Raw genomic sequence first — 23,792 nt, forward strand, 5'->3', positions numbered from 1 at the left:
GGAGGGATGAGAGGAGAGAAATGGGAGGGGAGGGAGGGGGAGGAAGAGGAGGAGGAGGAGGAGGAGGGGAGCTGCACCACAGTGGAGAGGAGAGAGCTGGAGTCTGAGTGCGCGCTAAGGGTGGGATACTGTCCTTCCATAGTCAGGCTCGCAATATTCAATTCCGCAACTTCCGGCGTCGGCTTCAAAATAAATGACCTGTTAAGAAACATTCCGTATCTGTTTGTACATTTTACTCAAACATGAGCAGATTGTATTGGGATAATGTGAACGTTTTAACGAACACAGTTAGCTGATGGTTTTACGCAGGAAAGGGCCACTTTATTGGATTGTTCAACTGCTAAACAAGCTGAAACATGGAGGCCATATGAAAAGAATACAAATGCAAACTAAAGCCTCCTACAAAATATCTATTGCACTTCTTTTTCTCAGCACTAAGGACACAATTCTGGTGTGTATATGCATTGTTGAACTCTGTCTTCTTTTTAACTCTCTAATGAACGAAATGACAGAAAAGTTTGACTGGCTCATGTGATTTATCTTGAAAGGGACACACTTCTTATCCGGTTTTCCTCGGTCGGATTTCGCCAGACTTGACAGGTTTCACGGCTCCGGTGGCAGGGAAACACACCCGTCAGCAGCGCGCATTGGAGACAAAAAAAAAGCGCATCACGGACAAAGGAAATATGGGTGCGCTGGAGAGGATTCACTTTAGCCGGGTAACACAATGGATGAGCCGCTTCTGTTTCATTAACGGAAGACCTATTAGCCCACCTTAATGAGGTGCTGGGACGCAAGATATTGCAAGCTAAAAAGGCGGAAGGCTGCGTTTAATCCGTCTGCGGATCCTATGAGCTTGCAATGGCTGTGGCTGGGAAATGCAACCGGATAGGGAATAATGTGCCTTTTTATTTTGTGATATTTTCCTTATTTTGTGGCCTTTCGTTTGGACAGTTACGATATTCTATCACGGAAGAACTCGAAAATGGGGCACTGATCGGTGATCTGGCGCATGACTTGGGGCTTGATATTCGAAAGCTCGCCACTCGAAAAATTAAGGTAACCTCTAACAGCGGCAAGCGCTATGTGATTGTCAACGCTAAAAATGGGAAACTACTCGTCAATGAGAGGATCGACAGGGAGGCACTGTGTGATCTATCCAACACATGCCTTATTAATCTGGAGGTGATGGTTGAAAACCCCACTGAGGTGCACCATGTCGAGGTGGAGATTGTGGACGCCAATGATAATGCGCCGCAGTTTCCCAGAGATGAGTATCAACTGGAAATCACAGAATCTGCTTTACCAGGGTCTCGGTACCCCATTGAAAACGCCCAAGATCCAGACATTGGGTCAAACTCCATTCGCATATATCAGCTGAGCACAAACGAACATTTCGCGCTGGTGTCCAACAAACCCTCCCTTAACACAAAGCACATCGAGCTCGTGCTCAAAAAGCCCATTGATCGAGAGCAGACGCCTTATCACCAATTCATTCTGAGTGCCGTGGATGGGGGGACGCCAGAGAAGACAGGCACGGCCAGAATTAATGTCCGGGTCCTGGACTCAAATGACAATATCCCAACGTTCGACAGCTCAGTGTACAAGGTGAAACTGCTGGAGAATTCACCTAAAAACACTCTGGTAATTAAATTGAATGCTTCTGACTTGGATGAAGGCACCAATGGGGAGGTTTATTACTCGTTCAGCAGCTACACTCCCGAGAGAGTGAGGCAGATGTTCAGCATGGACACAAACACAGGAGAGATAAGGGTGAGAAGCAATGTTGATTATGAAGAAACCAACTCCTATGAGATGTACATCCAGGCTATGGACAAGGGCCCTGGGGCGGTGGCAGCACACTGTAAGGTAGTGGTAGAGGTGGTGGATGTGAATGACAATGTCCCTCAGATAGTGCTGTCATCTTTGTCGAGCCCTGTGAGGGAGGACGCCCGTGCAGACACAGTTGTGGCCCTCATTAGTGTGACTGATCGAGACTCCGGCGCTAACAAGCAGGTGAGCCTGGAGATCCCAGCAGGCCTTCCTTTTAAGATCAAGTCATTCAGAAATTACTACACCCTGGTTACCTCAGCCTTCCTGGACCGCGAGACCACCGATGCCTACAATGTCACTTTGAGTGCCACGGATGGAGGGAACCCTCCCCTTTCCTCCCAGAAGACCATACAGGTGGATGTGGCTGATGTAAACGACAACCCACCCAGGTTTGAGCAGACTTCATATACCGTCTATGTGACGGAGAACAACGCTCCAGGGGCCTCTTTGTGCACCGTAAAAGCTCAAGATGCGGACATCAAAGAGAATGCACGCATCACCTACACAGTGCTCAATGACAACAACCACGGCATCCCTGTCACCTCTTATGTGTCTGTGAAGGCCGATACAGGCGAGGCGTACGCCCTGCGAGCCTTTGACTATGAATCACTGAGAGAGTTTCATTTCCAGGTCAAAGCCCAAGACGGGGGCATTCCTCCGCTTAGCCGGGTCGCAACTGTCTACATCTACATAATGGATCAGAACGACCACGCACCATTGATAGTTAATCCTCCCGGCAACGGCACTCGCTCCTTGGAAACAGTACAAAAGAACACAGAGCCTGGTGCCTTGGTGACCAAAGTTGTAGCGTATGATGCAGATGCTGGTCCAAATGCCTGGCTCGTGTATGTGCTGGAGACCGCCACGGACCTGGACTTGTTCAAGGTGCACGAACACACTGGTGAGATCAGGACCACTCGGAGGATCATGGAGGACAACTCCACCTCCTTTGCTCTGACTGTTCTCGTGAAGGACCACGGCCAGCCTGCCCTTTCCTCCACTGCCACCATCAATGTAGCCGTCATGGAGGTTCCGCCCAAAGTGGCTCCTGACCCCAAGAGGATCATCCGACCACACAGCACACTGCTTTTCTCCAACGTGACCCTCTACCTGATTGTGGCTTTGAGTGCCACCACCTTCGTTTTCCTGGTCACTGTGGTGGTTTTAGCGATCGTCCGCTGTCACGCCTACTGCAGCCAGCCCGGGTCGTGCTCCCCTTGTTGTGGGTCACAGAAGCCCCCTCCAGATGGCGGGAGCAGCAGCGTCATCGGCGGTGGGGCAGGCGTCGCTGGAGCCGGTGCACAACCTAATAACAATGTGGTGCTTCGAAGAGACCTTAAAGTTGAGCCTCACTACATTGAAGTGCGCGGGAACGGCTCCCTTACAAAGACTTACTGCTACAAGACCTGCCTGACAGCCACCTCTGGCAGCGACACGTTCATGTTCTACAACACAGGACGTCCAATCAGCGGCACCTGGGGCAGCGGTGCAGACCGCTTCTTCACCAGTGGAAGTGGATTTGTACGCAGACTCAGTATGCCTGACGCGTCGATGCAAATCTGCCCAGAGGTGGGTCATTAAGATTTCATGTTTCCCTTTATACACATTACTGGAAGGTCATGATTCATCATGTGGTTGGGTGTCATTGAAATTTCTTTTAACTCCAAAATGATATGACAATATTATACACAGAGAAAAAAAAGCACTATTTGTAAAGGTTATTGCCCCAGTTTGTGTTGCTGTGGTGATTTTGTCTGTGGGATGGTCGGTGCCGCAGGGTGATGATATTTCTTTATGCCAAGTTTGATCCCCTCCTGCAGTGAACTGAATCCTCGCAGGCCTCATCTCTCTTTGTTCAGTTCCCACTTATTGCACCGTGCAGTCTCTGAGACCAGCCCAGCTCAGCACTCACACTGCATTAGCGTCAGGGTCTGATGCTTTTCAGGCTCCTGCGTTATTTCTGATGATTCAGAGATTCGTGTTTCGGTTTGAGGGTTGTCATCGCGGCTACATTAAGAACAGGTCACGTCGTCGTCTCTACTTGCTCATACTCCGTGCAACTGAGTTTGACTCGAGTGTGTGTGGGTAGGAAGTGTGTCTGTCTGTGAGTAAAACTGTTACACTAGAGCACTTGGGGTTAAATGACTTGATCAACAGCCCTGCAGGAGTAGTTGGTGTTGCTTGTGACTGGGATCTTAAAGGTCATGATTTGTTGTTCTTAAAGTGTTCTACAAGTGCATTGAAATGATAAAACTGTCTTTGCTTAGCTCTACAATTCATTAGTTACACTTAGTTTCCTAGAAGTGGTTTCAACAGTCCATGAATTACATAAAAAAGGGAAAAATACACAAATAACCAAACCTGAAACATGATTAATATAGAGGTAAAAATCCAGAAATATGTCTGTCTGCTGTCTATTCTGTTATCCCGTTAAAGAAGTCCTGTCTACCTGTTTTACTTGTCCTGCATGTCAGTAAATGTTCATGTCTGTTTAAGATGGATAGGTGAACAGCATTTGTGGTTCAATTACAGGGATCATATTGTTCATGTCAGATTGTGAACGATAAGGCTTCCACAATTTAGAGGTTATCACTGGATGCATCATCTTTATTATCAGCTGCCAGTCACCAGCACATCAGTTATGAGAAAACCTCTTCCAGAACCAAGTGTATCCATGTCGATTAAATTAACCTCCAGCCTCTGTCCCCTCAGCCCGGCAAATTAGGTTTACTCTAAGAGGCTTGCTATACCAGAGGAAAATACTCCCCTCAGAATTGAACGCAGGAGTATAATGTACCGTCTTTATCGAGAACAGTTGCAGCGGCTTCAGAACAGCTTTTGTTATTTGGTGCTCACGAGGTGCAAGGTTAAATCCACACGTGATTCTGAAAGGCTTCAGCTTTAACTGTCAGACAGATGATCTCTGACAGTGGATGCACCAAACATCTTCTCCTGAGAAAACTATGTATGAAGAAGTCAGTTATTATGAAACAGGAAACAGTAACTGATAATAAAAATATAAAAAATAAAAGATTTATAGATCTTTAAAAATGAGTTCATTTATTTTTATACAGACAAAGATTAAAGGAAAGTTACAATAGTTAAAGTAAAACAAGCCTGAGATGGTTAAAACTGAAAAAAAAAGCAAAAAACAAAAAGCAGGTGCCTGTTCTGCAGCACACAAAAAACAAAGACAAAAGTCACAAACTAACAGACTTTTAAAAAAAACAACTCAGCAGATTTAACAGCAACACAGCCAATCAGAGAGGAGAAGTAACTGAAACTAAAATATATTAGTCAAAGCAGCGGTTTGCAGCGATCTGTCCATTCATCAGGTTGTGTTTGTAGGCCTAGCTATAATAGCTAGCCTAGCTATAATATATCACTGAGATTATTGTCAAAATATGGAACTTATTCCAGATGTTAGTGTATGCATGAAAGAACAATGTCTTACCTTAGCTGTTTTTGTAAACCGGTCTTGGATTAATGCTTGTAAGAGTGATCTAGTGATGCGTTCCTGACTTATGCTGGATGTTTGAACCAGAGTGCTGAAGTTGTTGTTTTGGGAGCATTTGTTTCATGAACTCTGTTATACAGTCTAGCCATAGGTTCAGTTGTTTCCTGTGTAGTAAAAGACGAGACAGGGCGACAGTAGGATACTATTGAAGGAATTATTGCAGGTAGATGTGTTTCAGAGACCGTACTGGTGTAATATGATCTGATCTTGTCGTAAACATACAGTTTCTTGTTCAGCTTCTTTGCCAAGTTGTGAATGTGATTTTGACTGCTAAGACGCAGTTGATCATTGTTGATCATGTTAGACTTGCAAAACGAAACCATCATCAGCCATCAGTCATCAGTGATGATGGTTTAACATTGCTGGAGCAGTCAGAATCAGAAATAGAATCTATAGTACATATCCAAGCAAAGAAGATGGCAGAGGACGCAATTAGTCATTACCTGACCATACAGGGATTATTTATTTAGATTTTTATTATCTATGTTAATCCTACCAATGAGTAACAACATAGATATGTATAAACTCAATTCACATTGGCCAGTGAAGACCAGGGCATGGACTGTATGTGGTTGCCCTGGCTGTTATTGCATTGTCTGATTGGTTCTGAAAGGCAGTAATTTACCAGAAGCCTGCTGGGAGTGTCAAGCACTCAGCTCAGGTTCATCAGGAGCAGACAAATATACTGACGCTACACACTGACATGTACACACATCTATCTGTCCAAACAACCTGGGCACTCGGGGAAAGGGCATCACTCTCCCAGCTCTCTCATTTATAGAGCCATGGAGAGAGAGAGAGAGAGTCCAAAATCTCATCAATATGGTGTTCAGTGATTGCCCTTTTTAAAGTCCTTCTGTGTCTGTGTCTGTGGCTGAATATCAATATGTACTGTATACATGTGTGTGAGAGAGAGAGAGGAAGTGGGGGACGATTGCAGTGTTCCCATCAAATCCAGAGCTGGAGTGTGTATCATGATTAATTGATGAGACCATAGCCCGGGTTGGATCTGCACAGTATTAAACTAAACTCTCTCTTTCTCTCTCTCTTTCTCTCTCTCTCTCTCTTTACCTCTTGCTCGCTCAGCCGAAAGCCCCGAATGCTGACTGGCGATATTCTGCATCTTTGAGGGCAGGGATGCAGAGGTAAGCATTTTCCATCTTTAACTCTTTTGTAATTTATGATAATTTGAAAAAAAAAAGTTACACCTATGCATGCTGCTCACACTGTCATAATCCTGTCCAAATAGAACTTAAGTGTGTCCTCATAGTTCTCTTTTCCACAGCAGAGATGCATAGTATCTCTAAGGAAAATGTTCACTGACAAGTGAGTCTTCTCAAAGACACCTTAATCAGACAAAGAAAAAAAAAGAAAAGAAAAAAAAACACATCAACATCATACTGCAAAATCCAGAGTCTACTAATACTGGAGATGAAAATTAGTGTCCTCTCAGCATCTGTCTAAACCCCCAACCCCCGTCCTCTTCCTTTGGGGGGTAAGCCTTTTTTTTTCCCAGCCTTCATCAGCGGATGCACAGCACTGCTCCTCTGCGGTGTAATACTATATAGGTCATCTACATTCTGAGCGTCGCTTCCCCCAGTTGCAGTCTTTAAGCAGGAAGCGTGAAGGACAAATGGGCTGACTATGACCTTTCTCAGATTATCAGATGCACACATGCATCAGCGTCTGCACGTACGGCTGCCCGGCCTGCACACACGTGTGCCTTTCTGTGCGTATTTGTATATTTCTGCTCAGAGATGAGCGGAGGAGTTGTGAACAGAGAGACAGAAGAGGACATTTTAGTGTGCAGTCACACTTGTTAATTCACTGGGTGTCGTTTCATGCACGCTAGTTTGCAAAAAAAGTTCCTCACCAAATCCTAAAATGAGATTGATATTAACACACATTATGTTCAAATTTGCGATAACTGAACAAAAACGAGGCCCAATAAAGTTGCAAGAAGAATTTGTACTTGCGTTCAAAATTGGCATCTCAACACAACATCGAGCAGGTTTCTAAGATTTGGGTTAAAAGTGTATCTGTGGTATTAATTAAAATGTTGTGTAATATTTGAGTCTACCCATCTTCATTGCAGTAATGAAACACTACACATTTACAATCTCTTTACTGCAAATCAGGGAATACTGAAATCATTAAGATCTGAAAACAACTGGAGTAGAATAGTTTTGTTGCATCTACATCGGTCACTTAAAATTTGTTAATGATCTGTACAAAAAAATGTGGATTGAAATACACAATGAAGTGTTTTGCTAATTTGGACACAGGACAGCTGGGACATCAGGGACTAATGAGTTTTTACCTCCACATGTTTATCATTTGCACTGAATCTACATAATTTCATGCTAACAATGTTTACCGCTCAGTTGTGCACTCTTCTGCTCTGTCTAAGTTTGATTTAATTGGATATTAGTGTTCATTTCTATGGTGTGGAAGGGTATCATAATGTGCATCGTGTCATCAAGTCACTGCAACATGACATGGATTAACATAAATGATCGTCGCAATTTGTCACTGCCATCTCTGGAATGGCAGAGCCTGTAACACACACAGACACCCTTCACAGGCTCGTATTAACTCTTAGTGCTGTAATGTATCACACTACACACAGTGATGTGGTACCAACAGTACTGACCCACATTCCTCGTGTAGCTAATCAGTCAGTGTAAGAAAACTCTTTTGGCTGTTTCTGTGTCTTATTCGCACACATTGAAGCAGACATGCATAGCTTTTGCTTACTTAAAAGCTATGCAACTGTCACGGCTTAAAACATACGTGGTTCATTTTAAAGTCATGAACACCATCCCTGTTCCTCATAACAAATGTAAAGCAGTTTGAGAGGGATTCTGTACTGTATGTGCTGCATTGCAGAGGCTCCAGTAAGGGTAGCGTGTCCTATACAGTGAGCCTGGTATACATTATGAATGTATGGGAGAGAATATCCAGGCCTAGGTTGGAAGCTGCATGCATTCACCAGGCTTTGTGAGAGTTTCAAAGTGTTTGTATTACTATATTAGTTAGGGGATGTTTAAGTTATTTTGGGGAGTTCTTAATATTTAAGCTACAATCTCCCAAACTCTTTTTCCTGTGACTTTGTTTTTTTATAGTTTTTGAAAGATTTCTGCATTTGCATAAAACATGATTAGGCTGCTAATTAAGCTAATTAAAGGGATGTGTTCTAATTATATCTTACAGGAGTTCTATGTTTAATATTAAGATACTTCACCCAGCCAGTCATTTTAGCTTAGCATAAAGACTTAAAAAGGGGGAGACAGCTAGCCTGGCTCTGACCGAAGGGAAAGAAATAGGCCTTCCTCCACTGCTAAAGTTCACATAAAAACATGTTGGGACTCATTTGTTTCGAAACAAAGCCAAAACAAGGCTAACATGTGGTTTCACTGAGGGAGTTCTGTGTGGGTTTGTGAAACTTCAAGAACTCCACTTTGGTGTCATCCAGAGAGTCGATGTTGTGCTTGTAGTGTAAATTTTTTATATTTTCCATTTGAAGTGTTGTGAGTGTCCTACATTTTATTCGCATTATTAAAATATAACTCTGTAACCGGATCAGCTGAAAATACTTGAAAATTAATGCCTTTAAAATGGGTTATGTTTGCCAACTGAATATGTAAATAAATGTCGTGTAGAGTTTGTTGATAAAAAAACATATGCGTATTGTGAATGTGTTATTCTTATTTAAGATGAAACAGATAAGTTAAATCTATAAATACATACTTACACATACATACAGAATATGCAACTTTATTGTTGGGTTTGTGCCAGAACTGACAACTATCCTGCAGCTGTATTATGTTCTGAGTGACCAAAATTCATCCCTGTAACCTTGATAACAGGAACTGAAAAGGACCTTTTTTTTAAATGATTATTATTATTATTATTATTATTACTTGGCTGCTTATCTTTTCATTCTAATCCTCCCTGCCATATTTGAAACGGAACCAAAGACAAAAAAGACATAGAAATTGTCCAAATTTGAATTGTGAAGTATTCTACTGCCTTCAAGTGATTTGCAAGACGAAGCTTTCATCTGTGAAGCAGCTGCAGTCAGCATTAAAGTCGAACTGTACAAGAAAGAACTAATGAATGTTCAAATTTAGGGAAAATCTGACTACTCCTACCAGTGATCTGTCATTTGTAAAGAAGGATTTCACTGAAGATGCCAAAGTAACTTAACTTAAATTTTTTTTATTGGCTATTTCTAGACTCACCTGCATTGTAACTGTAGGGTGTTTTTTTTTCAGTGGGAGTATTGATTGCATCCATTTTATTACTCGTGTCAAATGATAAATTGAACGTCTTTTACATCTTTTTACATGGCAATCAAAGATCACTAGATGTTTAGGTTAGCCGTAAAATCAATGACCAGATTACACACAAAGGCACTGATTGACTGTTATTCACCAGGCAAAAGCTCTCACCAATGAGCAGCGCTCAAGGTTTCAAGCAGAAAGACTAAAGGACAACCACCTCTCCCTGTGTTAACGCTTTTATTCATCCTTTCTTCTTCTTCATGATGTGTCATATAAGATAACGTACGTTTATTTAAAGTGATTTTTATACATACCACATTTTGTTAGTGACAAACAGCCCAGCAGAAAAATAAAAGGTAAAAATCGAACACGCCCACAATACAAAGTATTAAAAAAAATACTTAAAAAGTGGTTTTTGCACATAGTGTCCATATTGCAGTAGATTTAGAAGTGAAAAAGTGCTGTATTTTATATAGTGCAGCTCCAAAACACATCTCAACTGGTGAGGTTACAAATCATTGCAAGACAAAAGCATTAAAACCTAAATAAATTGTTTTTTGTTTTTTTCCAGTATTGGCGTGATGTGTCATGCTGCATTTCTCTGAAGCTAACATACAGTATTCTCGACATAGAAAAAGAACAGGTATAAGTAATGAAGCTAGGTTATAATATGATGCTTCTCAGGAGAAATAGCCTTTTGTATACAATAATGAAAGATTGATTTACTAATATTAAATGCAGAGAATTATACATTAAGAGTTGGATGTTTTTCTTGTTTCTAATACTTTCTTGACTGGGGTTACGGAGAGAAACAGGACATGGTCCGTCTGCAACTAAGTTACCACTACTGTCCACGCCTGAAACAGTGACTGTGTGAAATATTGTAGGAAAACTGAACGACATTGTGACTACCAAAACATTCTTTTAGTGTGCTGGGCTCATATTTCAGCTCGGGGTTTGAGGATATCATTTTCTATTCAATGACAAAGACATATTTTTGGGAGACAAAATCAATTCCTGCAAGTCAATTGCATTGATAAAAAATGATGGTATTTCAGGGATTGAATAAATATTTGATTTACTATGTGTCACTGAGTTTGATGCATTTCTTCTTATTTTCAGTTCGGTTCACATGGAGGAGTCCTCTGTGATGCAAGGAGCTCAGGGGATGCTGGTCCAGAACTGGCCCACTGTGTCCAGCGCTGCTGGTGAGTTAAAGTCTAGCTGTCAAAAAAGAGTGAAAAAGCACGTAGACTTTCAGAGTATTTGTGAGTATTTGTGTCAAAAGTAACAGAGTAACTAAAATATGAGAAGGAGAACTGATCTTTACTTGTGCATGTATGTGAACATTAAACAAAAGGAAACTGAGCAACATTTCATAAATCTTATGTATGGAATGTAATAGTGGCGGGGGTTCCCATGTTAAAATATGTTTTCAGAGATAAGATGGTCTTGTCCACCATGACATGCACCGTTGGTTTGAAACTCTGGTTTGCAGTGATTGTTAAAATCCCATTGTATGGGAAATCCAGAGGGAGGATATTATGGGTTCAGATCTCGTTCTCATTATTGCCATAACACTTGTCACTAGTGCCTCCAAAGAAGCTTGATGCTCGCAGGCAAAAAGAATCAACACTGGAGTTCATAAATAGATAAAGAAGGCTGAAGAGACTTTTTGTATGTGCCAGGAAAGAACAGATTCAACCTCAAGACGAGAGGGCACAAACCAATGTCTTTTAAAAACTATAAAGTCATGTGTTTAAGACAGATTATGGCTAAACCATGGTTAAATGATGAGGGCTTGGTGGTCGAAAGGTCTCGTATGTATCTTCTCTTTCCCCAAAAGACTGTGCTTCTAAACATATGTTTAAGCCTCTAAAAAGGTGATGGGAATATTCATTAGGGTCATTGATTATAAAGCTGATTTCACAATTTGTGGGAGAAACACACCTGTTAACTTTCTTATATGAGAAGTTTGATTACAATCTGGAAAATGTATGTTGAATATGAAGCTGGAGCCCAATAAATTAGCTTAGCATGAAGACTAAAATGGCCACAGCTCCTTCTTACAGAACAGGTATAACCTGAGAGTTGCTGTAAGGCTATTTAGTTTGTTTAAACGTATCGGTCAGAGCCAGGCTGCCGAGTTTTACTTTCTTATTGTATTGGTGTTTGTGCTGGGCTAAGCTAAGCTAAGCTAAGCTAACTATCAGCACACTACAGCTTTGAATTATTGAGACTTTACAGTCGTAGCATAACTCTTCCCAAGAGTGCAAAGTATTTGCCCAAACTGTTCCATGACCTGTGAATATCGACCTGCAAGTCACTGTTCACAAAACAAAAACTTATTTTGAAAAATTAGGAACTGTCCGTTACAACAACCAATTACAACTTTTCCATTGCATTGCATTCAATTGAAACAATACAATTATTTATGCAGTTGTATTTATCTGCTTTTAAATTTGTGTGGTATGTATTTTAAACTTTTAGAATATGGACGTGTTTTGACAGATCTGTCTTTTCAATATCTACATAATCTTGAATTCCAGCGTGATGTTCATACAGAGCTTAGCGGAGGTGCCAAAAGCCTGGGGCTCGTATGCAGAGCCACAGATAAACAACTGTATCCTCCCATAAAAAAAACAGTTAGAGCTGCAGACTGAAAGAGGCAACTGCTTTTTAATGAAAAATAAGATGTCCTGAGTGGGCGGATACATTGAAAATCTGTCTAAACGTACAAACAACTGGCCTCAGAAATGACTTCTCAACACTAGCTCTTAGTTAATGACTAACAGCTTTTGTCAGTTCAAGCGGGGACTTGTGTAACTAACATTTAAAAACAACTTTTGGAACACTGTGAGCTCTCTCCTTGTTCCTTCAGCCAGATACCTATCACTGTTTTTTATTTTATTTTATATATATATATATATATATATATATCTGCAGGAAATAAAACATAGGTAGAGACTTGAGGGTGAGAGGTATAGTCTCACAGTCTATCACTTGACGAGTCACTGACAGGATATGTCTTGTTGTCTGTCAGGTTTTTTCTCTGTGGAGAAAGAGAGCTGTGGAATTGGTAAAGGTACAAGCTGTACCATCGTGCAGTGTCTGTATGCCACTTTGCTGCAGAAAAATGTGTATTTTTTTTAGAGCAGATGGAAAGCTGTCAAGACTTAAATATTGTCTTTAAACAGGCTGCACAGCATACTGCAGACCTATTAGGGGTGCATTGTTGCGTTCGGAAATTATTTGTTACAGCCCTCAGTGCAAAGGCAAAGACATGCATTGATTTGCAGGTTGATCCTCATTAGTATGCATGAAGAGGTGGAGCCTTTTTGTTGACACATTTTTTTGTCTGCAGCTGATTGTTATCATGATGAAGTTGTCTGACACGCTGTGATGCATCTAAATGCGGCCCCTTCAAAAAAAAAAAAAAAGACTGTGTTTATGTAAGTGACCTATGTTGCAGATGAGGAGACATTTGTCTGATGCCAGAGGGGGAGAGTGGCTGTTATCTGCAAGAAGAGAGGGGAAGCTTTAAAAAAAAAAAAAAGGAAAAGAAGAAGATCTGGTAACATTTAAAGCAGTTTTGGAGAGGGAGAGCAAAGGAGACGTACATGAGGATGGACGGAGAGAGGTAGAGGGGAAAAAAAAGCGAGGTGTGGGGGGATGGAGGAAGAGAAAGGTTAAGAGGATTGGCAGGTTCCTGCAGTACTGTTGTTGCTAGGGAACGCCATGTGACCTGTTGCCTGGCAACACTGTCTAACTGAGAGATTGCTGCAGCAGCCGCACCCTCCATCGGCAGGGAGTGGGCGAAGGCAGTTTCTATGGCAACCAGTCATATCTCTGAATGGAAGATTAAGAGACAGAAAAAAAGGGAAGAAAATTGGGAAGGGGACTCGGCAAGGGCAGGTATCCAAAGGAGAAAAATAAGTAATTTACAGAAAATACTGTAGAAAAGATGGCTTTAGGTAAATGAACCGAATATAGGGATGCCTGTAATGTATTACATTCATTTATGCAAGCACTTCACAACTGTCAGATGTGTGCATGTGCTACAAACGTCCAGAGGGATTCATTTTAGATTGGAACTGCATCTTGGGCTATACCAGAAATAACACAGCCCATTTATAAATGTAGGACAGCAGGTTAGACGAAATGAAGCTTCAAACATCCACGTTTTTTACGTCAGGTGTCTTTGCATCCCCCTCACAAGGCGCAGCACTGACCTGCTTACCAGATGTTACACCATAATCCGCTTCAAATGCCTGTTTCCTGTGAAATATGGGCTAATATGAAGCAGCAGCAGAGTTACTAATAATCCACAGGGAAGCAACGCTCTTCATCGCTGTTGATGAAGTTGAGACATGACATCATTGAGTTAAAAATGTATTTTTCCACATACACACACGCATATGCAGGAATATTCCCCCACTAATACCTGGGTCAGGATTCTAATGAATAATGTCAGAGGTTTGGATTGGTCGCAGACAGTGCAGAGAGCTCTGGGATGTCCCACGACTCCGAGACAATATGCACTTAATTAGACTCCTCACAGCTGCTCGACATTTTAATACAGTTGGTCGCAGGCTTGTGAACAGCTCCAGCCTCACAAGGTGTTCAAGACAAAATATATTTGATCATGTTTCTACAACTATAAAATCAAAATCAACACGGTAGGAAGTTATCTGTGTGACAGAAAATCAATAGATAGGACAGTGATCCCACACATACAGATCAAATCAAGGCTATATTAAAGAATGTGTGAATGGTTAAACCTCTTTAAATTGATATTAAATTGCATCCGTTTGCATTCAATCATTTACCTTTTAGTTAAAAAATACAGTTCAGTTAATATTGTCACAGGCTAATTTTGAAGATATATGAAAAGCAGTTTGCAGGATGTTGATCCCGCTGCAAAATGCCAACGTGTTTAAAGTATGTCTATGATGTTCAGTCTATGTTTTTCTTTTACAAGTCGTTTGTGTCCTAAATGTCGGCTATGGAGGCTGAAAGTTAGCAGGATCCAGTCTCTCTGTCCACGTTGATGTGCAGTACATCCGAATTGGTCCTTAATGATGCTAAATACTAGCTATTCGCACTATATGTACAGTTGACCATGAAGGAATAATAAAAAGTAGTCAGATAGATATTCCGTGTCTTCGTTAAGGGCTAAGGTTTAGGGCACTCGTGGCGCAGTGGGTAGGCGGCACGTCCCATGTATTGAGGCTATGGTCCTCAAAACAAGGCCCGGGTTTGAATCCAACCTGTGGCTGCCTGTCACTCCCCACTCTCTCTCTCTCTCTCTCTGATGTCCATCTGTAGCCACAGTCCTATCTCTCCAATAAAGGCACAAAAGCGCAAAAATAATGAGGCCATGGTTTGAGATTACAGGTTCAGATATAGTAAGTAAAAGAGGAAACAAGTCCATTTTTTATATTAATCTAAAATCAGAGTACTTTCGTTATAGTATTCCCAAACTTTTCTTTCTGATGTCAAATCTTTCCCCTCTGAATAGTAGCATCAGGTAACAGGAAATGGTGTGTCAGTTATATAAAATGGAGGTGCCTTCATTGTGTACAGCTTTGCAACACACTGTATTATCAGCTCTTAAAGCTCCCTGCTTCACTTTTTTTTTTTTTTTTCCTGCACATCTCCTCTTAATCACCGGCTGTCTTTTCAGCTTATTTTAAGCATGTCTGTCCTCCTCCACACCAGGAGCAATCTTTCTGAGAGCCATTGAATGGGACTTATTTAAAACACCAGATCCTGTTCCTGGGTTTTAAAAACCAGGATTAAAAATACAAACAGACAGACCATACCATCAAATGTCATAATCCTCAGAAACAGACTTACAGTATTATGGCATTAAAGCAATAACTCCGCTTACTGAGGGTACGATGGAAAGATGACATCTGACACTGGCTTATCATTAAAGAAGCTAATTTACGAAGGCCAATTAGCCTTTTAGAAACACATGTAAAACCACACACTGTGACACACAAGTGTTAAAACCCAAGCTAGGATGAATCTAGATTTTCTTCTACAGTCCTGCTTTGCTATCTGGGCTCTATGATATCCTGTTCCTTCACATGCTAATTATTTCATGTAACTTAAAAAATGAACACTTCTATTTTTCAGAGGGAGACAAATTATTTATGTGGGACTGTGTTCTGACGTCCATGTCATGTGGTGGGTCCTGTCGAGCAAAAATATGGGATCACACCTGTTATATTTAAAGTCTTACAGTCTTTTATAGCAGTTTGTATATAATCTATTTTTAGTGAGTTATTATTTATTTAAGAACATATAATAAAGGAAGGAATGCACTGATACATGCATGCTCTCTGTTGGAATTTGAATCAGGGAATCAATGCAGAGCTATCTTTGATTATGTTTTAGGTTCCATTATTTTAGCTTTTTTTTATCATTATTTTGCAAGTAATTTAGTCACTGTGTCCCTCTCGACTCAGAGGGACACAGTGTGTATGAAAAGTGTGTAATTTCCAAATAGTGTGCTTCCCAATGGGACAGTGACTGAAACCATTTCACAGCTCCAGCAATGTCATAAATAGCCTACAAAGACAAATCAAACAGAATCTTTTCGCTTGGGCCTATGTTTGATCTAAATAAAATCCAGACTGAAAGTAGGTCAGCGCAGAGGGAACTGGTGTGGGCCTGAGAGCACCGTGTCTGCAAAACCCGCCCACCCCCATCTTTCTTACTGCCTCTCTCTCTCTCTCGCTCTCTCTCTCTCTCTATCTCACATTTTTTCCCTCTCATTCCTCATCTCCTTTGACATCCTCTTTCCTTTTCATTCTGGCAGCTTTAACCTTTTGACCTCACTGGCTGTATCTCATTTTCTCTTCACAAAATAGTTTTTTATTCATCAGTTTTCTTTTTTTTACGTCTTGCTGTTTCGGGACCTTTTTGTGTCACCATCCTTGCATAAGCACCAAAGGTTGAATCCCTGTCCCTGGCACTCCCACGAGGACAGGATTAAGCTGCTGCCTTCATCATCCAAATACAGATATAACATAGAAATCCCATTGCTAAGTTACTGTAAACTTCCCCCTGGTTTGGAGGTTAGTCCATGCCAGTGTTCCCTCCTGCGGTCTCAGCTGAATCGCTGTCCTGAAAATATCCACTCCCTGTGGCTATTGCTGCATTGTCGAGCTAGTACTCCGCTCGCTTTTGCTTGATTTCTGTTGGTCCTTATATGTCAGATTTGATGAGCATCTCAACTACCAGATGGAAAAGTCTAAGCAAAGGACAGAGAATGACAAGCAGGACAGTCCTTTGTTAAATAATTTACAATGAAAAAAGATGGAAGAAGAGGGATGATGGCAGATTATCAGTTCATCCAACTCAGCACATCACATACTAACCGATTCAATCATTAACAACCAGAGTGTCAACTATCACAACATGTGAACATTGTATTAACACTTGTGTTGTTGCCAAATACAGTAAATAACGATTCTGAACCCAGAAGATGTTTGGGGTTGGTGGAGGGGGGTAAATGGTTGTGTCTTTTTTGTCTCTTAAGCATGTGTGGGTTGTGCAGTCACGTCATGGGGTCCCTGTTTGCATTTTATATTTCCATCTTTGTTATTTTATCTCTTAATCTGTGTTGTTTTAAGATCTTGTGCAATATGGGTGATGTGCAACAGATGTTACATTGTTCTAGTATTGCCTTGAAGCAGCTGAATGTTTGGCAGCACAAGTAAAGTGTGTTGTTTCGTACAAATCAACAACTTGGTCCTGAATTTATGACGCTTCGTGTTGTTGCCATGGTAATGGTTTGTTGTGTTTTCTGCTTCAGTGACTTTGGTCAGAAGGGGGGAATCGGACCAACTATATTGTAGTGTGTACCCTGCTTTAGCTTAGCATAAAGTCTGGAACCCATGGGATTGTATCCAACCATAATGGTAACAATAGCTTCTTTCCTGTTGGTAATTTTCCATTTTTACTGTTTGCTGTTGGGATTAAGTGCAGTATTAGACTGTCACTTGACTGGGAATAGTAAGCTAATTGCCCACATCTTAGTTGGTTGCCTAACAACTGCATTCAAGACAAGAAGTAGTCAGATAGTAATCCCTTTAAACATAAAATAACAAAACTGTGGCCAAAGGTTATAGCTTCCTCTTTTTTTTTTTTTTTTTTTTTAATAGTAGGCGCTATGCATTGTAAAAAAAATGTGTTGTTGATTTTGTTCCTCTTACTTTGCAAAGAAAGAGAAGACACCTATTTCACAAAATAGCCAATAATTATTTTTCTTTAATTAGCAGTTTCATCATAATCTTTTTAATAATGTAATCACTAACCAGATTTGGCACATCTTGTGTTTGTCTTCATGACCTTTAGATGGAGAAGGTGGTGGAGAGTTGTCACCCCCAGTTGGCGCTGGAGTCGACAGCAACAGCTGGCACTTCAGATATGGTGCCCAACAAGGCTACTGCCCTCCTCAGCCTCTGAGGCCCGGGGAGATTCCCCCTGAAGCCTTCATCATCCCTGGGTCCCCAGCCATCATCTCTATCCGACACGACGGCGGACCTGTGGACGACAAAGGAGACTTCATAAGCTTTGGCAAGAAGGAGGAGGCCAAGAAGAAGAAAAAGAAGAAGAAGGACAAGAAGGACAAGAAGGAGAAGGGAAAAGATGATGGGGATGAAGAGTAGAAGAAAAGGGGTGACTTGAAAACAGAGCTACCAATAAACCACCCTCACAGTAACAGAGCCAGAAAAACAAGCCAAATGCATATTGTAGAACCGAGGGAGCCTGCTTGCATCAGACATTACCATGGCCAATCCCTCATTAGACCAGGCCTGGCTCCATGCGAACTTGCTAAACAATTGTCTCTTCCTCTGTCTTGGCTCTTTGGCATACACAACTCAAAAGTTTATAGTAAACAAATGTTCTTAGTATACAGACTTCATCTAAAGGCTGGACCAAATTAAAAAGCCAATGATTTACTGGATTAGATCTGTGATTGGCTGCCCCCAGTTTGTACAATGAAAAACAAAAACACCTGAAAAGGTGTACTATTTGTATCTGACCATTGTCAGCTGAGGCTGCCCATGTTGGCATCTCCGTCTTTATGCAGCCCCCTCCCCCTTTTTAGCTCGCCTACTTGGAAGTCAAGTCAAGCCAAACGAAATAAATGAAACAGAGGCTTTTTATCCTCAGAATTATGGAGGCCTTGTAGAAATTCAGTAAATGTGGTCTTTTATATAAAAAAACACAAAATAAAAAAGTAACAACGGTACAGTAGCTGGACCACACTCAAACAAAAAGAGCTCTGTTTCAGTGTAACATAGCACATTGCAGAGGCGGAGGACCTGGACTGGGTTGCAACAACTATGCGCAAATTCGTTCCCACATTAGGGTGTAAAGTAGTGGCTTCATAACTGTTGGTTAATTTGCAATTAGCAAGTTACTTAATTCGATTGTACCATGGGTAGTAAGTAGGGAATTGATTGGCTAAAGCTAGTTTTAACATTAAGAATTTATGCGAGTGTCCAATGAGGAAAAACATAATGGTGCTGATGGGTACAAACTCTATAGATTTGTAGATAAATACAGTATATTGGCGAAATATTATGATTGGTAAAAAAGAATCCATGTTTGACTCTTGAAGGACAATGCTAATTTTTGGCTGTTAATGCCCATTCTCTACCAGTTGTGTTTTTTGTCCTAAAAGGTGTACAAAGTTGTCTAAACACCTGGTAAAATTCACTAAGAAATGTTTTATCCCATTCTAATTAAGATGACTTATGGATTAACTCAACAACTGCAATAACGTTGTATTAAGTTTACTTTGACCACATTTAAAATAAAAACGATGGGTTACATCACTCAAAAAAGCTCCGCCTCACAATTTTAAATGAAATGGGAACCAGATTTTGATTGCGAAGAGAAAGATTAAAAACCAAAACATTGATCTTAAACCATGTCGTCAGTGCAGATAAATTGGTAGAAAATGGGCCAAGATAACTAAAAATGTAGTTCTCTGATCCTTAAAGTTGCAAAATGGCATGGAATCACTCAAGAATATATAGTGTGCAAAAACAAAAGAAATTTCCTGCTTTTCCTGTTAGTGAGTGCAATTGTGTGACTTTATATGATTTGCACCTGCTTTTTTGCTTGCTTAACTATTCAGTTGTTACTTAAGGTTAAGTTCTGTGGTGCTATCGCTTGTGTTTTAGCAATGCGTGGATGGGGTTTAGTGGCTATACTTTGGATATAACTAGGGAACCTACGTGCAGCTGATGCAACCGGCCTCTGACCTTGTCTCCGCTATTGGAATATGGCACAGGTCAACGGGGACACACCCAGTCTGACACATGTTATCCTACATAAACACTGACTCTCTCATACACACAAGAAAACACACTTTCTGATACACATAGACATTCACACACAAACACATACAAGAATTATACACAGCCCTTTCTGAAAAGACTGAAAGCCAGTGCATACTATGGGAGTGTATTATATGGCTGGGAAGCAGGAACGTTGCTTAATGCTTCATTTCTGTTCAAGCCTGACCCCTCTACTTCTGTCTCTGAATGTTTAGTAGTTGTTCTTCACGCCCTGCACCATTGCCTCGACTGCTTCAGTGCTTGTAGGATTCGCTTCGCCTGCTGGCTGTTTCCTCCCTCTATTCCTGCTCCTTCAAATCCACACGGTCAGATGACATCTTTTCAAGTCGCTCTCCCTCATTCAACTCTGCCGCCGTAGCACAGTAACGTTAGGGTATTTGCATATTAACACACACGTGTACACACACATACAGTATATCTTTTGTTAGGCTCAACTCTGGCTAAGCTTTGGCGTGTCTCGTCTGATTGCTAGTTGTTGACAGCTTTGTCCTCTCTCGGATTGGTTTCGCATCGTAACAACGTCTGACAGTTCTGAGAAAACTGAGACTATGATGTAGTAGATATAATGAGACAAGATGAAGACGCAAGACGATAGCAGTCGCTGTAGTACGGTACATAAATGCAACATATAGTATGTCATAGAGAAACTAGTGCAGAGTTAAAAAGGAAAGACATTTATGCTTTTTACAAGCAGAGGTGTTGCGCTTTTGGGTTTTTTTCTGTACGTCTTTGAGCCATTAGTGACGACTGATCATAGAGGGTCAGCTGAGAAAACACTTAGAAAATAAGTGAAGCAGCCGAGGGAAGAGGTTGTTTGTGGATTTGAAAAGAGGGAAACCCACTTAGGGTTTAATTGAGGTGAAGTATGCTGTTGACATTGTTTACTGTGTTTTGCAGCAGTAAGCAGGGAAAGGATAGATGGCGGAAGCAGGGAACACGATATCAGCAACTGAGAAAAAAGGATCGAAACATGTTGAGAGCAGCAGGCAATAGTATGCTTCCTTTCTGCACAGAAACATCAGGCATGATGGGATGTGCTACGTAACAAACATCTTTTTTTAAATTTCTTTTGACAGATTATTCCATAGAAATGTAGAATCTCAAGTGAGGGACAAGTTGTGGGTGTCGAAATCATTCTGGTGTCTACTGATAGTAAGAAGGGTGTTTGTAAGATTGCATTTTTAGCAGCCTTTAGTTATATAGAGAAAATAAGTTAATGTAAAGAAGTGTCTGCCATATTGATATTCCTGGACCCAGGAGCTACACCTAAGTATTTTATTTATCATTATTAGCAGCATTTCTGCATGAAGGTGCAGATTACAGTCTGGTTGTAGATGCCTAGCTATATTAGAAATCCGTTTTTGAATTGCAAGTCCAAATGTAGGCAACACAAAGAAAGGAAGGAGGAAGTTTTAGCTCCTATATGTTTATTCTGTATGGCTTTTCCGTAAAACGATTGGCTGCACTGGAAGGATCGGAAAAAGTGGAAGCAGTTCCGAGAAGATCTATCATCTTCAAATGTTTGGCGATATAGGTTCACAAATTGCGGTTACATGAGCGTAGAGTGTTTGAGGATTAACGGCTTTATTTGGCTCCGATAGTGTAAAACCTGTGTCGAGAAAGATGGAAAAAGGTTGGTAAGATGTTGGACCAGCATCAACATGATGAAATGTGTCTGAATATCTCACCTCAGTGTTCCTTGTTTTAGATCATTGTCTTACCAGTCACAGTAGGGGTTTATAGGTGCTGCTATCAGGCTCAATCTCTCCCATGCACATGTTTCCCCCCCCCTCTCTCCGCCCTGTCCTTCAGGTGTACTTCTGTGCTGTCAGATCACCAAGTGGCTGTTTGCATGTTTTAAGCAAAGGAAACAGATACTATATAGATACTATATATACATAGATATGTTTTTCCACTGGGAAATACGTACTGGAACACATATGCCTCTGATAAACATTCTCAATGACAATACACATACATGTAAAGTCCCACTCTCATCAAGACACACACACAAGCGCGCACACACACATACATACATACATATATACATAAATATACGCTATTGCAAACAGTTATTTGTGGAAAAAACCTAAAAGAATCACATTTTTTATCCTGTTGAAAATGACTTTAATCTTCTAGATATTCATAATGCTATTGTGTTATGCGATGAAATGCTTTTTTTTTCTGTTTTTACCTGTCTGATTTTCATGGAAAAATCGGTCCTCAAGTTGTGTTAAGCTTTGAAATGATGATCAAACACACTATTGTGAAATCAAGTCATTTACTCACCTTTCATGTCTATCCCTTACCTTGTAGAGTAAAAAAAAAAATGAAAAGGGAGAAAAAAAAAAGACAAAATTCCTAAAATGATGTGAAAAAAAATAAAGTTGATGTATTCTCTGCTTGTGTATAGTGAATGTTCCTCAGTCGCTGGGTGTGGCAGTGAGTCACATGCCAGTCGACTGTGACAGTGCAGATCTGTTAATAACTTTTTTTGTACACCTGCTCATCATTGTAAAGGTGATAATAGTGATTCTTATGATTTCATCAATCTGGTAATGTGTTTTGTTAATAAGTCACAAATAAAGTTTTTCTTAAATATCTTCATATGTGAGCTGTGTCTTGTCTTGATTTCATCCAGCACTGGAGTGAGAGAAGGGATTGTGTACATGGGATGTTTAGTCTGCACATTGTGTTCTACCACTCGGGCAGCCATTTTTCCATTCATTAAGAAAATAATCCTTGATGAGAATAAGTCTACTTAAGTGAGGAGAGCATCTAGTTGTATTGATGTTTGAGTTGTAATGTATCTGGAATGCACAAATATAGATTGATTCAACAATTCCCTAAGTCATCACAGTAATGAAACTGTGGCTAAATAAAGACATGATGGGTTTTTTAAAGCAAGCCTTTGCATTTACAAATATGCAAAGTAAAACTGGACATGTTTCGAAACATTAAAAATCAGTGCTGTAATCCTTAATGTTCTTAAAAACATCATGAGAATAATACATTAAGGGCATACAAACTTCATTTAGAGTGAATGAGTGAAAAAGGGCAGTTTGCTTCATTGAAACAACTTTACTCATTGCATAACGAGTTAGTGCCTCAGATGAGGTTGTAATCATTTGTTCCGTGCTTCAGTTTGCATTTTACCAATGTGTGAGTCAGGTTAAGTTGCTTCTAATTAATTAAAGATTGAGTACAGATACCAGCCTGTTGGAGTATTATTTATCCATAACCTGACTCCCACTGTTAATGAGAGATTAAAGAGTGACACAAATTGACACGAAATTACTGTAATTACATCATTCCATTTCATATTTCAGCCTATTAACGTCGAAGCATTGCTCAAATTTTCCTCTCTAATGTTGTGAAATCCAAAATGTGTCACTGGAGATCTAATTTTCAGAACCTGGAACATTTTGTCCTGTTAGAGAATTTGGGGGTAAAAAAAAAAAAAAAGGATATTGCACTATCAAGAAATTCCACACATTGTTGAACTCTTCCATGTCAGACAAAAACATTTATTCAATACTGAAAAAGGAAAGGAAGTGTATCAGACTTGATGTTGCATCCAGTGAGCTGACATATGACTGAAAGAGACAAGTTAAAAGGCGCAGACCACAATCCCCATTGATATAAAAAGTTTTCTATCATGCTCAGGGTGACAGGTCTGCAGCATATCTGCACATTTCTGCAGTGATTTCATGTGACACCACCGAGGGAGGGGTGCATGGGAACTTAACCTTTCCCTCCATTTGAACG

General features: G+C 40.6%; 1 protein-coding gene across 1 annotated transcript; it reads left to right on the forward strand.

Moving 5' to 3' along the window:
- Nucleotides 1–603: 603 nt before the first annotated feature.
- Nucleotides 604–22,633, forward strand: LOC306831113 (protocadherin alpha-C2-like). The gene is made up of 4 exons (XM_079355007.1): nt 604–3,402; nt 6,437–6,495; nt 10,759–10,844; nt 18,007–22,633. Exons 1-4 carry the CDS (start codon nt 862–864, stop codon nt 18,318–18,320), a joined length of 3,000 nt encoding a protein of 999 aa, XP_079211133.1. The 5' UTR covers nt 604–861; the 3' UTR covers nt 18,321–22,633.
- The last annotated feature ends 1,159 nt before the right edge of the window (nt 22,634–23,792 follow it).

This window comes from Symphodus melops (genome assembly GCF_947650265.1).
Source record: "Symphodus melops genome assembly, chromosome: 11".
Lineage (NCBI taxonomy): Eukaryota > Metazoa > Chordata > Actinopteri > Labriformes > Labridae > Symphodus > Symphodus melops.

What these genes read in the sequence shown, in the direction of transcription:
- LOC306831113 (XM_079355007.1), top strand. Translation starts at nt 862, where the DNA reads ATGGCTGTGGCTGGGAAATGCAACCGGATAGGGAATAATGTGCCTTTT. An exon ending in CGATGCAAATCTGCCCAGAG is followed by an intron (nt 3,403 to 6,436) that starts GTGGGTCATTAA and finishes TTGCTCGCTCAG; the next exon opens with CCGAAAGCCCCGAATGCTGA. An exon ending in TTGAGGGCAGGGATGCAGAG is followed by an intron (nt 6,496 to 10,758) that starts GTAAGCATTTTC and finishes TCTTATTTTCAG; the next exon opens with TTCGGTTCACATGGAGGAGT.